General features: G+C 21.7%; 4 protein-coding genes across 4 annotated transcripts; 3 read left to right on the top strand and 1 right to left on the bottom strand.

Annotated features, from left to right (window-relative positions):
- Window positions 1–401: 401 nt before the first annotated feature.
- PY17X_1129600 (lecithin:cholesterol acyltransferase) lies at window positions 402–2,705 on the top strand (the record flags this gene model as incomplete). The annotated part of the gene is made up of 1 exon (XM_719331.1): window positions 402–2,705. The coding sequence occupies one exon, from the start codon at window positions 402–404 to the stop codon at window positions 2,703–2,705; it is 2,304 nt and encodes a 767-aa protein (XP_724424.1).
- Window positions 2,706–5,416: 2,711 nt separating this feature from the next.
- PY17X_1129700 (uncharacterized protein) lies at window positions 5,417–7,024 on the top strand (the record flags this gene model as incomplete). The annotated part of the gene is made up of 1 exon (XM_719330.1): window positions 5,417–7,024. The coding sequence occupies one exon, from the start codon at window positions 5,417–5,419 to the stop codon at window positions 7,022–7,024; it is 1,608 nt and encodes a 535-aa protein (XP_724423.1).
- Window positions 7,025–8,260: 1,236 nt separating this feature from the next.
- Window positions 8,261–10,230, bottom strand: PY17X_1129800 (transmembrane amino acid transporter protein; the record flags this gene model as incomplete). The annotated part of the gene is made up of 2 exons (XM_719329.2): window positions 8,261–8,405; window positions 8,495–10,230. The coding sequence occupies 2 exons, from the start codon at window positions 10,228–10,230 to the stop codon at window positions 8,261–8,263; spliced, it is 1,881 nt and encodes a 626-aa protein (XP_724422.2).
- A 1,298-nt stretch (window positions 10,231–11,528) lies between these two features.
- Window positions 11,529–12,375, top strand: PY17X_1129900 (RNA-binding protein, putative; the record flags this gene model as incomplete). Its single annotated transcript, XM_022956545.1, has 2 exons — window positions 11,529–11,600; window positions 11,722–12,375. 2 exons carry the CDS (start codon window positions 11,529–11,531, stop codon window positions 12,373–12,375), a joined length of 726 nt encoding a protein of 241 aa, XP_022812432.1.
- Between the last annotated feature and the right edge of the window lie 2,092 nt (window positions 12,376–14,467).

Genomic DNA, 14,467 nt, shown 5'->3' on the forward strand with positions numbered 1-14,467 from the left:
TTAAAATCGATGTGAATTTTTTATACACTTTTTAAATTGGGTTTAATGAAAAAAAATATAATAATATTAATAAATTCTTAAAATTTATATTATTAAATATTTGGTATATAATTCAATGTTAAATTTGTTATATGATAATTTTTGTCTCTAATTGTTTTTTTTTTAATTTTATATATACTTTTTGATGTTTTTTATGTCAATATTATAAAATAATTAAAATCAACAACATAATAATATACTTAATTTGAGAAATAAAAAAGAAATTCACATAACCGACAATTTAAAGATAGTGTGTATATAGACATTTTGTATAATTAAACATTTATTGTAAAATAAATATACTATACATATAATTTGTATATATTTTTCATTAAAAAAATTATTGATGTGAATGTGAAAGAATGCAGGTATTTCTCTTTATAATCATATTATATAACTGCATATGTTTGACATTAATATATTCGTTTAACCCATCAATTGGGAGCATCATCAATGTGCTTATAAAAACACCTTATAAATTATCTTTTGGTGAATCCAATAAAAATTCGGAAATTGCGAATTTAGAAGGAACGGGTAATTTTTTGAATGAAACAAACACTGAAGAGACAGAACAAACAGTCGAATTCGAAAGTAAAGAGTCAAAAAATGATGACCAAAATGTATTGAATATCGAATCGACACCTGAAGCAGTGGTCGAGTATGAAGTAGCAGATACTAAAGAAGCTATAGTAGAAGAAGCATCAATCGATAAGGAAACCGTAATAGAAGAGACAGCTGATAAAGATGATCCTTCAGTTGAAATAAAAAGAGTTAAAGAAGTCACAGCCGAAGAAATCGAAAAAGTAAAAGAGAGTGCAGAAAAAGAAATAAAAAAAATTAAAGAAACTGCTGCGGAAGAAGTAGAAAAGATTAAAGAAACTGTAGCAGAAGAAATTGAAATTGCTAAAGAAATAATAGCAGGTGCTGTATTAGAACAAAAACAAAAGGAAAAAGAATACGTATCAGAACATACAGAAGAAAATGAAGAAAAAAAAATAGAATCGGAATATACAGAAGAAAATGAAGAAAAAGAAATCGAATCGAAATATACAGAAGAAAATGAAGAAAAAAAAAACGAATCAGAATATACAGAAGAAAATGAAGAAGATACAGTGAAAGAAATAGAAGTATCAAAAAACGTTAATATAGAAAATGAAACTATTATGGAGGAAATAGATAACTCAGATGTTGAAAAGCTTAGTGAAACGGAGAAAGAATTAAAAACAAATGAAATGATTCAAGAAAAATATGGGGAATTCAAAAGGGCTGAAGATTCCTATTATTGGGAAAGCAAATCTACCGATGTAGAGGATGGTGTAGATGATGACGTTGATGATGATGAGATTGTTGGACTTCCAAAAAAAAGTAATAATACTATTATTGATAATACTCCTAAGAGTAGTGTCTATTTAGTTCCAGGGCTAGGAGGAAGTACGTTAATTGCGGAATACAATCATGCACAGATTGATAGCTGTAGTTCAAAAGCATTACATTCGAAACCTTATAGAATATGGCTTAGTTTAAGCAGATTATTTTCAATTAGATCAAATGTATATTGTTTATTTGATACATTAAAATTAGATTATGATAGAAAAAAAAAAATGTATCGCAACAAACCAGGTGTATTTATAAATGTTGAACATTATGGGTATATAAAAGGTGTTGCATTTTTAGATTATATAAAAAATAAACCATTGCGTTTAACAAGATATTATGGTATTCTTGCAGATAAATTTTTGGAAAATGGATATATTGATGGAAAAGATATATTAAGTGCCCCATATGATTGGAGATTTCCCCTTTCACAACAAAAATATGAAGTTTTAAAGTCACACATTGAATATATATATGGACTGAAAAAAGGAACTAAAGTCGATTTAATAGGTCATAGTTTAGGTGGGTTATTTATTAATTATTTTTTATCACAATTTGTAGATGAAGAATGGAAAAAAAAATATATAAATATTGTAATGCATATTAATGTGCCATTTGCTGGTTCGATTAAAGCAATTAGAGCACTACTTTATAGTAGTAAAGATTATACGCTTTTTAAATTAAGAAATATTCTTAAAGTATCTATATCTGGAAGTTTGATGAAAGCTATTTCACATAATATGGGATCTCCATTTGATCTTATACCTTATAGAAAATATTATGACAGAGATCAAATCGTTGTAATAATAAATATGGGTAAGTTGCCAATTGATGAGAAACTTGTTCAAAGCATAGTAACCGAATGTGGAATATATAACGAACGATGTTACACTGATAGAGAAGATGTAAATTTAAAGACATATACATTATCAAATTGGCACGAATTGTTAAGTGATGATATAAGGGAAAAATATGAAAATTATATCCAATACACCGATCGATTTTTTTCAGTAGATCATGGTATTCCAACATATTGTTTGTATAGTACCACTAGAAAAAGAAATACAGAATATATGCTATTTTACCAAGATGTGCACTTTAATCACGATCCTATAATATATTATGGTATTGGTGATGGAACAATTTCATTGGAAAGTTTAGAGGCTTGTAAAAAACTCCAAAATGTGAAAGAAGCTAAACACTTTGTATATTACAAACATATTGGAATTTTAAAAAGCGATATAGTTAGTGATTACATATACAATATCATAAATCAAAATAGAACTAATTAATATGCATCATTTGTACATGAAGCAAATAAAAATAAGGAAATATTTTTTATGTTTTATAATATTCGTTGTAAAACTCCGAGAAATATTATACATTATTATGTCATTCTAATTAAAAAAATTCACATTGTTATGCTTACTCAATGTTATATTTATTTTATTTATTCGTCATTTGAGTATGTATATATATGCGAGTGAGCATATACAATAATTAATATGGATTTGTTTAAAAATCACATTTTTTGTTTTGTGCATTTACATTATTAATTGTTTTGTGTATATTATATAATTTATCATATTAATTCATATATTTTTTACTAAAATATTGTGTTGCAACATGAGCCAGTATGAATGTATGGGAAGTTGTTGTTTTATGTAATAATATACAAATCGTTTTTTATAATCTAAATATATATATATATATATATATATATATATGGTGATGAAAAAGCGAATACTACAACATTTGCATACAGCTAACTGCTGAATATACTCATTATTTGTGTTAATAATTACATTACAAAATAAACAACAATTATGCTTTCATTGTAAATCGGCATAATATTGTATATCAACTTTTTTATTTGCTTATTATGAATTAAAGTGACTTATAATAATTTAGATATAATAATATGTTATCAATATATTAATTATTATTATAAGAATTCTAAGTGATATTTTCCTTAAAAAACTGTACCAATTTGTGAAAGACATAATACACCAAAACTATTTATAAGTTTATTATGTGTATTACATATTTTTTATAATATATACGAGAATGTAATAAAATTATTTATATATAATTTTTACCTCCATAAATTTATTAACACTTTTTTTTTATATTTAAAAAATCAATATGTAACAAAAATGAGAAATATTACAACAATATGTAATTTACAGCTTCATGTAATATTATTAAGGAATATAAAGATATTGTCATTTCAGCACACCAATGCAATTTTTTCTGAGATAAATATTTATTAATTTTATTATTATTCAAGTACTGGAAATATAAATTTATTTGTATTTATTCGTTTTACTTTATATATGATGTATACTCGTTATATACATTTTTTAAATTATATAATAATAATAATAATACGAATTTATATATGCATAAAAAATGCATATTTTGTATTTCATAATTTTTTTAATTCGAGTAAAATATGAATTTTATAAAAAAAAAATGTTTATTTAAAATTGTTATAGCCCCCAAAAAATATAGAATAAAAAGAGGAAGTTGATAAGAAAAAGTAAGGGTTCATACTTATATGGATGATATAGCATAATTCAATACATATGAATATTATATATAAATTATACATGTGGGGAATATATCAAATAAATATTTTTCTATGACATACGGAATTATTATTCCCCTATATAATTTTTTCAATATGTTATGAGACGTTTGATTTACCACTATTTAAAATTATGCAATACATAAAAAATAATATAAAAAAAAAAAAAAAATATATACATATACGTATAATATATATTTTAAACCCTATAACGGAATGCATTTTCAGCACCTTTGGGAATAACGTCATTTATTTATAAATCCAATACGACCTTACATAAAATTTTTAATAACTATATATTTACATGAAAAAATGCATAACACCATAAATATAAAAATTTTTAAGTAGATTCTTCATCATTTTGGCTATATAATAATATTAAGTATATATAAAAATATATGTATAATTTTTACCATTTTTATATTTGTTTCATATTGTAATAATAATTAATGACTGGAAATAATAGAATAATAAAAATAATAATATAAAAAAACTTTTAAATAATATATGAATAAAATATATATATTAAAATAAAAATAAATTTCATTAACATAAATATGTAAGAATAACGTTAGTAGAATGCTTGTACTCCAAAATATGTACTTAATAAAATTGGTAAAAATATAGAATTACTAAACGAAATTAAAAACCCCAAAGCATTTAACAAAAAAAATAATATTATAGCCTAGTAAAACAATACTATTAAAATATTTGTATATATGTATGTATGTTGATTTAGTGAATAATAAATATATATTAGTATAGTATTTTCTTTTTGAGAGTATGTAAAAATGATAAAAAAAAATAAACATTGTATATAAGCATTACCTTTTCTTTTAATATTATCTTTTTTATTTATAATTTATTCGATTTAAAAGAAAAAAAAAGGAATAATTAAAAACTATACTAAAAAGAATTACAATAAAAGTGTGGTTATACGTATATTTTATACTAATATGCGTACACAATCTTCCAGGAGATAGAGGCATATATGTAAATATAGAAATATAACATCAGAATCATATTTTTAAGAAGTTTTTTTTCTTATATATAATAATAATAATCGAATCAAAATAAAAAAATCAAGAATCATTATGAATTTTTTGAGCCATTCATATTAATGACATAATATTCTTTTTATTATAATTAACAGCATTGTTTTTGAAATATTTAAAACCATAAGAAAGGAATATATATAATAATTACATATGTGAAGAAAGAAATAAGAGAACACAAAAAATATAATTCTAAGACACCCAAAAGAGGAAATAGAACAGCTTTTTCGCATTTGCGCATAAGTATATTATATACATACAAGTTATATTTATAGATACAAATATTGATATTGTTTGTACAAATTAGAAAATTTAGTAATAGTTTATATAGAGAAAAATATAGATAGATTTAAAAAAAATGAATAATACAAACAAAGTAAATGGTGAACATGAAACCAAAGAGGGGAATAATTCCAATAGTACTAAAACATTATGGGTAGGGGACTTGGATAAGATAAAAGATGAAAAGGTTGATGAAAATTATATTTTGTATTGTATGTTTTATGAATTTTCTGAAGATATAATAAAAATAAAATTATGTAAGGAAAAAAATTCTCAAAAAAATTCATATGCTTTTATAGAATTTACGAATTATGATATTGCAAAATATTGTTTTGAACAATTAAATGGGAAATGGATACCTGGAAAAATTAATAAATTTAAGTTGAATTGGGCAAAATATAATCTTGCTGATAATGTAAATTCGAGTGATAAAAATGTAGATATTGAATTAGATGACAAAGGAACATATTCTATATATGTTGGTAGTTTACCAAAAAGTACAACAAAAGAAGAAATTGAAAATTTATTTTCTAGTTTTTATAGTAGTATTTGCTTTGTTAAAATAATTAAGAATACGCAAAAAAATCAAAATAAGGTTTATTGTTTTATTCACTTTTTTAATTATGACGAATGTGTTAGAGCATTAACCGAAATGGATGGATATATTTTTAAAGGATATAAAATTAAAGTTAGTAAATCAAATGGAATTAAAATAGCTAATTCGGATATGAATAATTATTATAACAATAATAAAAATTTTGAAAATAATGCAAACAATATAAAATTATTGAATGAAAATAATTACAACCCTAATAATTTTAATCAAAATAATTATTTCATAAACCCTTATAACCAAACCAATTATAGCCCAAATAATTACAACGCAATTAATTATAATTCAATGAATTATAACTCTATTAATTATAATTCAATAAATAATACCTCAAATAACTATAATCAAAACAGATATCCCACAGGAAACAATGCACAAAATTGTTATAATTCAAACAATCCTAATATGATGATTAACCAAGGGGGAGAGCAAGAAAATGAATGCAATACTAATGCAAATCCTATTAACGGAAATAATAATAGCAACAATACCAACATGAATGAGAATGCAGCCCCAAATAAAAACATGTTCCTTTACTATAACAATGGAAATAGTGGATTAAATAATCCATATGATATAAATTATTATGATCAGATGAATTCTAACGTCAATTCATATGCTGCTTATGGAAACACAGCAAATAGTAACAACAATAATAATACTATCCCATATAATACAAATAACTATGCAGGCACATTAAATCAGTTGAATTATTATGGTAATCAGTTGACACAGGTAAATAACTACAATGAAGATGCACTAAATAATAATAATAATAAAACCTATAATGACGATGGACTAGTAGTGGATAACAATAATAGCACCGATAATAATACTAACAATAATAATAATAATAATAATAATACTAACAATAACAATAACAATAATAATAATAATAATGATGATAATAACAATAATGATGATAATAACAATAATAATATGCATAACGGTGCCGAAAATCATACATACTTAAATAATTATATGTGTGATAACAACAATTTAGATAATTTTAATAGGGATCTTAAGAACGAAAATAATGATGAACAAAATAGTTTATCTAATCAGAAATAAATAAATCATAATATTATAAACTATAACGATATGTCATCAACCATCCAAGAAAAAGGAAATAATTCAAATGAAATGAATTGGGCGAAAAAATATTTAAGCGTATTTAACAATTTTTGTAATTAAATGTATATAATAGCATTTCATATAAAAAATAATTGTAGTAATAAAATTAATCATATAAATATATACAGAAATACAATTGAACAAATTTGTTATACTATTAATGTGAACAAGAATCCTATAAATAACAAAAAGAAAATGATCATATTAAATATTTCTATATACATCATAAAAAATATGTTAATTAAACTTTTTAGGAGTATCTAAATGCAGATAAGAAATTTTTAAGATTATACCCATAGCAAGAATTGTGGAAAATAATGAAAAATTATTTATCATTATTTTTCTATAATTTTTTTTTTAATAAATATGCTAATGCTCATAATTTATTTTATGGCCGCCTACTGCAATTCCAACGTTCTTTTTATTTATATATGTGAAGTTTATAAGCCGAGCTTGTAAAAAATAATAATCTCTTATTTATATTTTCCAAAATTTTGTACAATTTTTAATAATACATTTTTACTAATTCAAAATTTCATTATATGTTATTTTATTTTATTTTATTATATTTAGTTTCATTTATTTATTATTTTTCATTTTCTGCTTTTGTTTTTTACGTTATTTATTTAAGATAAAAAATATTTTCCTTATATAAATATATGGTAAAATATAATGCAGTGAACATTTTTTATGTTTTAATTCGCCTTATGTATTGCATATAGTATTGTTTCTTATATTATATTTTATTTCCTTAGTTATTTCTCCTTTTATTTTTGCAACAAGTCTTTATATATATTGTTATTGTATAATATGTATCATTATTACCCTATTTTATTATCTTCTGTTATTTAATTTGATCGTTTATATTTTCTCGTATTTTCGTTTAAGAATTTTATTTCATTTTTATTATTCACATTTGTTCCTTTGGAAAATTTGTTTATTCACACCTTGTGCGCATATATTAGCATATTTAGATAATAAATTGAAATAGTTATTTATTTAATTTTTATATAAACACAACTATAATTCAACTAAATGTAATTAAATATGCAAATCGTTTAAAATTATAACATTAAAATCCAATGAATGCATATATATACAAACTAAATCAATATTATGCAATTATATATATGAAATGAAGGTATAAAGTAAAAAACACACTTTGGTCTTTCACTAACGTATTATAAGAAATGCGGTAACTATAGATGAAATCAACCCCATTACCGAAAAAAAACATAGTAGGGCTAAGGTTGCATACCTCTCTGTTTTGTTCTTAAAAGTATGCATATTTTTATAATATATCAAATTGGGTAAGATACTAAAAAGAAAAAAACAACATATAACGTATATGTATATGTATAGATGTATAAATATATGAGTATACATGTATTGGTAATATTCGCTTACCATGATATGATGGATGAAGTAAATCCACCAAAGATACCTATAAAATTTGATAATTTCCTAACGTTAAATTCTACAAAAGCACATAAGCAAGTAACGAAAATTGCTGCGCATTTTCTTTGAAACATATCATCTCCTTGAGATTCAGATGCGCTTGAGTTTTCTGTATTTTCATCTTGGATATATTCACCAAATGGGTTTTCGGTGTCATAGCGTAAAATATTTGACAAAGATGGTAAATATTCATTTCTTGTGAATACAACAGAATATAATTTTTGGATGTTATTACGGATTGATGTATATAAAGATATCATACTAGGATAGGTCGCAATAAAATTTAATGGAATTGAAAAAAAAAAGGATATACATAAAAAAAATTTGCATAAAAGTATCGACATATTTGTTTCTTCATAATTTAATATAATGTTATCTTTGGTTGTATTTAAAAAGGATAAATATCCTAATAAACCAAATAATGTATAAAAAATAACTTGTATTAATATACTTCTTGATTCCGATTTTGTTATTCTTCTTTGTGTTGGTTGATTAAATTGCCCAGTTATAAAGCAAGCATTTGATTGTTGTGAAAATGAAAATAACAATATATTAAAACATTTAAAAAAATGCTTATTTATTTTAAATAATGAAATATTTTTTTCTGGTAATAAACTCATATAATATTTGCTTTGATACCCAACTGTTAATACAGTTAATGTTATAGAAAATAATGAAAAAATTAAAAAACAATTAATAGAACCTATATGCTCTCTAAATGTTAATGGGAGCACTAATAAGCATATAACTATCGTTATAAATATACGATTAGAAATAAAGCTGGGGAAATTAAAGGCATATAAAATATTACTTAAATAATCATTCACTAGTATTAACACTAATACATAGCCTGATAAAAATGAAAATGTTAAACCAAAATCAATAAGTGTTTTGTAATATTTATTTCCAATTTTTTCTAATAAATTTCCATATACAAATATATTATGTTCGAGTGATGACATGCACAAAATATTTGTAGTTATGTAGGATTCTAGTGAGTTTAATAATATAAGTATAATACTCAAAATTATCCCAAGTTCTGAAAAAACGTATGGAATTGATAAAAGACCCACACCAATAGCTGTACATAAAAATAAAACTGTACTTGATCTTACGCCACCAGGTGTAAATGGACTAAATGTTCTCTTCTTCCATGTTTTTTTTTTATTTGTTTGGTTTTCTTCATATATTTTGTTTTTCTCCTTTTCATTTATTTCTTGATCGTCATCTTTTATATGATCTATTGAAATATGCTTATTGTGACTATGCTTACTGTTTTTACTGCTTTTACTGTTTTTACTATTTTTACTGTTTTTACTATTATGCATCTTATTATTATACTTATTTTGGTGATACCAATTGTTCCCCATATTATAATTCTTACTACTTTCGTCAATTAAATCTATTTTTGATGTGTTTTCTAAACTATTTATATTTATATATGGAGTTGTGTTTTCCATATTGGTGTCTATTTGTTTTGTTTCATCTCCTATTTTATTATTAAACACAAAAACTCCGTTATAATTGGAATTAGCTCCCATATTATTTTTACTTATTCCGGCATTTACATCATCATGTTTCTCCAAATAATTATAACTGTCATTGTTTTTTTTATAATTCACTATATTTGGAACCACATCATTTGTAGAATGACAATAATCTAATATATCTATATTATTAACCATTCTATTAAAAAATAGAAGCAATAATTAATACCACTAGCAAGAAAAACCTATTGGATAAACTAATGGAAATCAAATATCTTTTAAAAACTCGTCAAGTTAATATGCAAGCATCTGCATATATTACTTATATATTAAATCAAATTAAAAAGTAAATCTTAGTAGGATATATATATATCCATTTTTACTTTGTATATATACAGTTTTTATTTTAACATGTATATATATAAGGAGTGAAATATCTTTGATATTTTGGACGGCGATAAATATAATAAGAAATATATAGAGAATCGAAAAAATGAATAAAAAGTGATTAATATGATGAAATAGTAGAAACACTTATATAAATAGTGAAAAATATACAACGCTGTGGGATGGAAAATTATATTTCCATCGTAACCCTATTACAAAAAATATGTCACAAGTTTTAATTAATAACTATATAATTCCTCAATAAAAAATATGTAATAATAAAATAATTTTTTTACAAATATATAAAATATAGAAGAATTAAAACAACGATGAGCACAACAAAATATGAAAATATAAAAAATTTCCATAAATATAATATGGTTATAATAACGAAACACTATGGAAATCAAAATATTTTTATAATTTGATTAATATATAAATATATGGATGGTATATATACGTTTATAAAAAATGATTATACCCCAGAATAAAAATACAGTGAGAATGGAGTAAATTAATTTTAATAAATATACATATAAAAGAAAATTGCCATACTTTTATCATATGTCAAATTATTTATATATATTTTTTAGGAAGTTATAACTTTATTATTTACGTATTTTACTCTCTTATGAGGAAAAAATATATCTATAAATTTAAGTATTTTGAAGCACCATATTAAATAACATAAAAAATGAACAAAACAATAATTTATAGATTTTTAGTTTAAGTTTACAAATATTATATGGTTTATTGTATATATTCCAAATACATAATTGTTCTAAATATTTATTATATACTGTTTGATTTGTATTGTTTTGGATTAATTTCATTTTATTTAAATTATATTATTTTTTTTATTGTTTTAAGTATTTGTTTAAAAATGAAACTTGTGTTTTAGAAGCTGTGTTAATACCCATCACATCGGATTAGAAAAAAGATAAAAAGAACAAATTTACCTGTTTTTTTAATACAGTCCCCTTTTTTACTTAATATTAATGTATAGGAATAAATGTATATATTATATATATATGGGTTATGTATTCTATTTTTTTAATGTTTTAACATTTATTATATATATATATATATATTTAAATTTTATATAAAAAATGGAGAATATTTTAAAAAACTTTCGAATGCTGAGCATACCTGTAAAGGATAACCCCCTTTTGACATTAAATGTAAGACGCTCATAATTATATTTTCTTATAATATTTGTTTATACGATAAAGTATATAATAAATGTGATATTCATTATAACACAAATAGACATATATGCATATATATTCTTATTTTTTTTAGTTGTTTATATTTAGCTGTAAAAATGATAATGATGAAGACATGATGCATAATGAAACGTTATGTGTAGGGGTCCTTGATAATATATTTAACCACAACGATATAAAAAAGTTTTTTTCTAATTTTGGAACTATTAAATCTTTTAATGTTTTAGAAAAAGAGCATTTATCAAAAAATTTCCAAAATTTTGCTTATTGTATATATATAAAATATATAGAAGAAAATGCAATTGAAACTATTTTAAGATATACTGTTGATTTAAATAATTGTTTTACAAGTAACACTTATGTTCCATATTTTATAAATATGGAAAGTAAAAAATATACATATTATTTAAAAAAATATTATGATGATCATTATAATTTAAATATAGGAAGGAAAGCAATTATTAAAGACATTTTAAATTTAAATAAAGATAATAAGCATCCAAAAAAAACAAATTTAGTGGATAACGATGGTTTTACTGTTGTTCAAAAACACACAGATAAGCCTGATAATATTAACTCAATTTTTTCTAATAATAACGAAAAAATTAAAAATTTCACAAAAAAACGGAAATCCAAAATTCATGAAGGATTTTATTTATTTCAAAAAAAAGGAAGTTTTAATAATCCAAATCCAATTTTACCCAAAAATAAAAAAACGAAAAAATTTTAAGAAAAAAAATATAGCTACCTCAAATTGTGAATTCGCGTAATATGCGCATATAGTACATAAAATTATAGATAAACAAACGAAAGCATAAATATATGTGATGTTTATATATGCATAATAAATACCTTTGACATAATTGAAAATCGAATAAGTGATGCAAACAAAAAATACTTGTTGGGGAAGCACATAAGATGGAAATAAGATACACGAATTAAGAACATTATTGTAGATATGTGTGAACAAAAATATATTAAATGTAAAAATAGTATAGATGATAATTTAGATAACATTATATCTAATATAAAATTAAAAAAAATAAAAAGACGAAAAAATAATTTTACAATTTATTCGAAACGATGAAAATCGTATTTTTTTCAACCATTTGTACACAAAATACGTTTATTGCTTTAAATGTTTTGTTTAATATTTTATCTTATTGTTGATAAGGTTTTTTTTATAATTAATTAATGTATTCTTTAATAAGGAGGTACATTAATACACTTATTATTTTTTTTCAAATTCATAATTACCTGAATATATATTTTTTTAGTTCTATATATGTAATGAATATTTCAAAAATAACATGAACAAAAATTTTAGGAAAATTCTATAAATAAAAATACATTTAAGTAATGTAAATTTGTTATGTATTAAATAAGCATTATTCAATTTTTAAAATGGAATTAAACTGTTCTTTATATAAAATATTTATTAAAACATTAATAATTTTTTAAATACATGGATATAATACAACAAAATTTATTTTTATATATTGGGGTTTATTATAAATTCGACTTAAATGCATATATATATTTATTTATAAATTATATAAGAACATACACATTATAATTTTTTAATATTACGTTTCGAAAATAATTTCTACCCACAAATTATGAAAAGTTTGCATGTGTTATACCATTAAAACTAAAAAAAATAAGCATAAAACTGTATATATATAAATTAGTGAGATGGAATATTTTATATCACGATACTTTGGATACAAAGTATAATTTATAAAATAAAAATTAACCAAAACGTTGTCTTTAAGAGTATAAGATATATTTTTTTTTCGACGCCTTTTCGCTTATAAGTTGTAAATTTTAAAGTTTGTGTACCTATAAATTTATATATATTTATATAATATATTTATATATATATATGTATATATATAACAAAATCGTCAATAAATTATATTATAATTTAATATATTTTTTTTATTATGATATTAATATTTTTATAGATTAAGAACTATACGTGTTTAGTGGTATTATTTATATATATTGTCTATATGAAATTTTAAGAAATAATTATTCTTAATTTTATACCTTTTATCTAATGAAGCACTATTCATGCTATGCTGTTCTTTTTCATTTTTTTTATATTAAAGAAACAATTTTACAATTTAATAAAGTGTAAAATATTTACAAGCCATTAGATATTTTTAAGTTGCATACTGATGCTAAATATATATTATATGTAAGCATACTATATATATTTTTTGCATTATCATATATGTATATAATTATTCGGTCACTTTTTAACACTCAAAAAAAAAAAAAAGTGAAAAGCAATTCTTGAATTTGGTATAATTTTTTCGAAGAAATAATTGAAAATATTGAAAGTTTTATTATCCTCTTTTTTTTAATTACTCATTTATACATATATGCAAATGTATAATTTTCTTAAAATATTCCCTTATGCAATTTGATTTTTTTTTTTTAATATATTTGTTTGATTTTTTAAATGATATATTAAAAGTGTATAATAATGATTTTTTTTTAATGAATTTTTTGTTTTAAGTAACCTGAAATAATTCTTATTTTATGATACTATTTTTTTTTATTTTATAAACCTTAAATGTTTAAGAATAACCAGTTTATAAAAGGGTACTAAAATATACATCATATACATATATAATATGTATCTCTATGTTTTATTTGCCACATAATATACATATTATATATATATATATTTATATATATTTAAATCCGATTTTTTTAAATTAACATTCAAGATGCTATTAAGAAATTACAAATAAATACATAAGAAGAAGAAGAAAAAAGAACGTTCAAGGGGAAGACTGATAACAAGGTGC

Source organism: Plasmodium yoelii (assembly GCF_900002385.2).
Source record: "Plasmodium yoelii strain 17X genome assembly, chromosome: 11".
NCBI lineage: Eukaryota > Apicomplexa > Aconoidasida > Haemosporida > Plasmodiidae > Plasmodium > Plasmodium yoelii.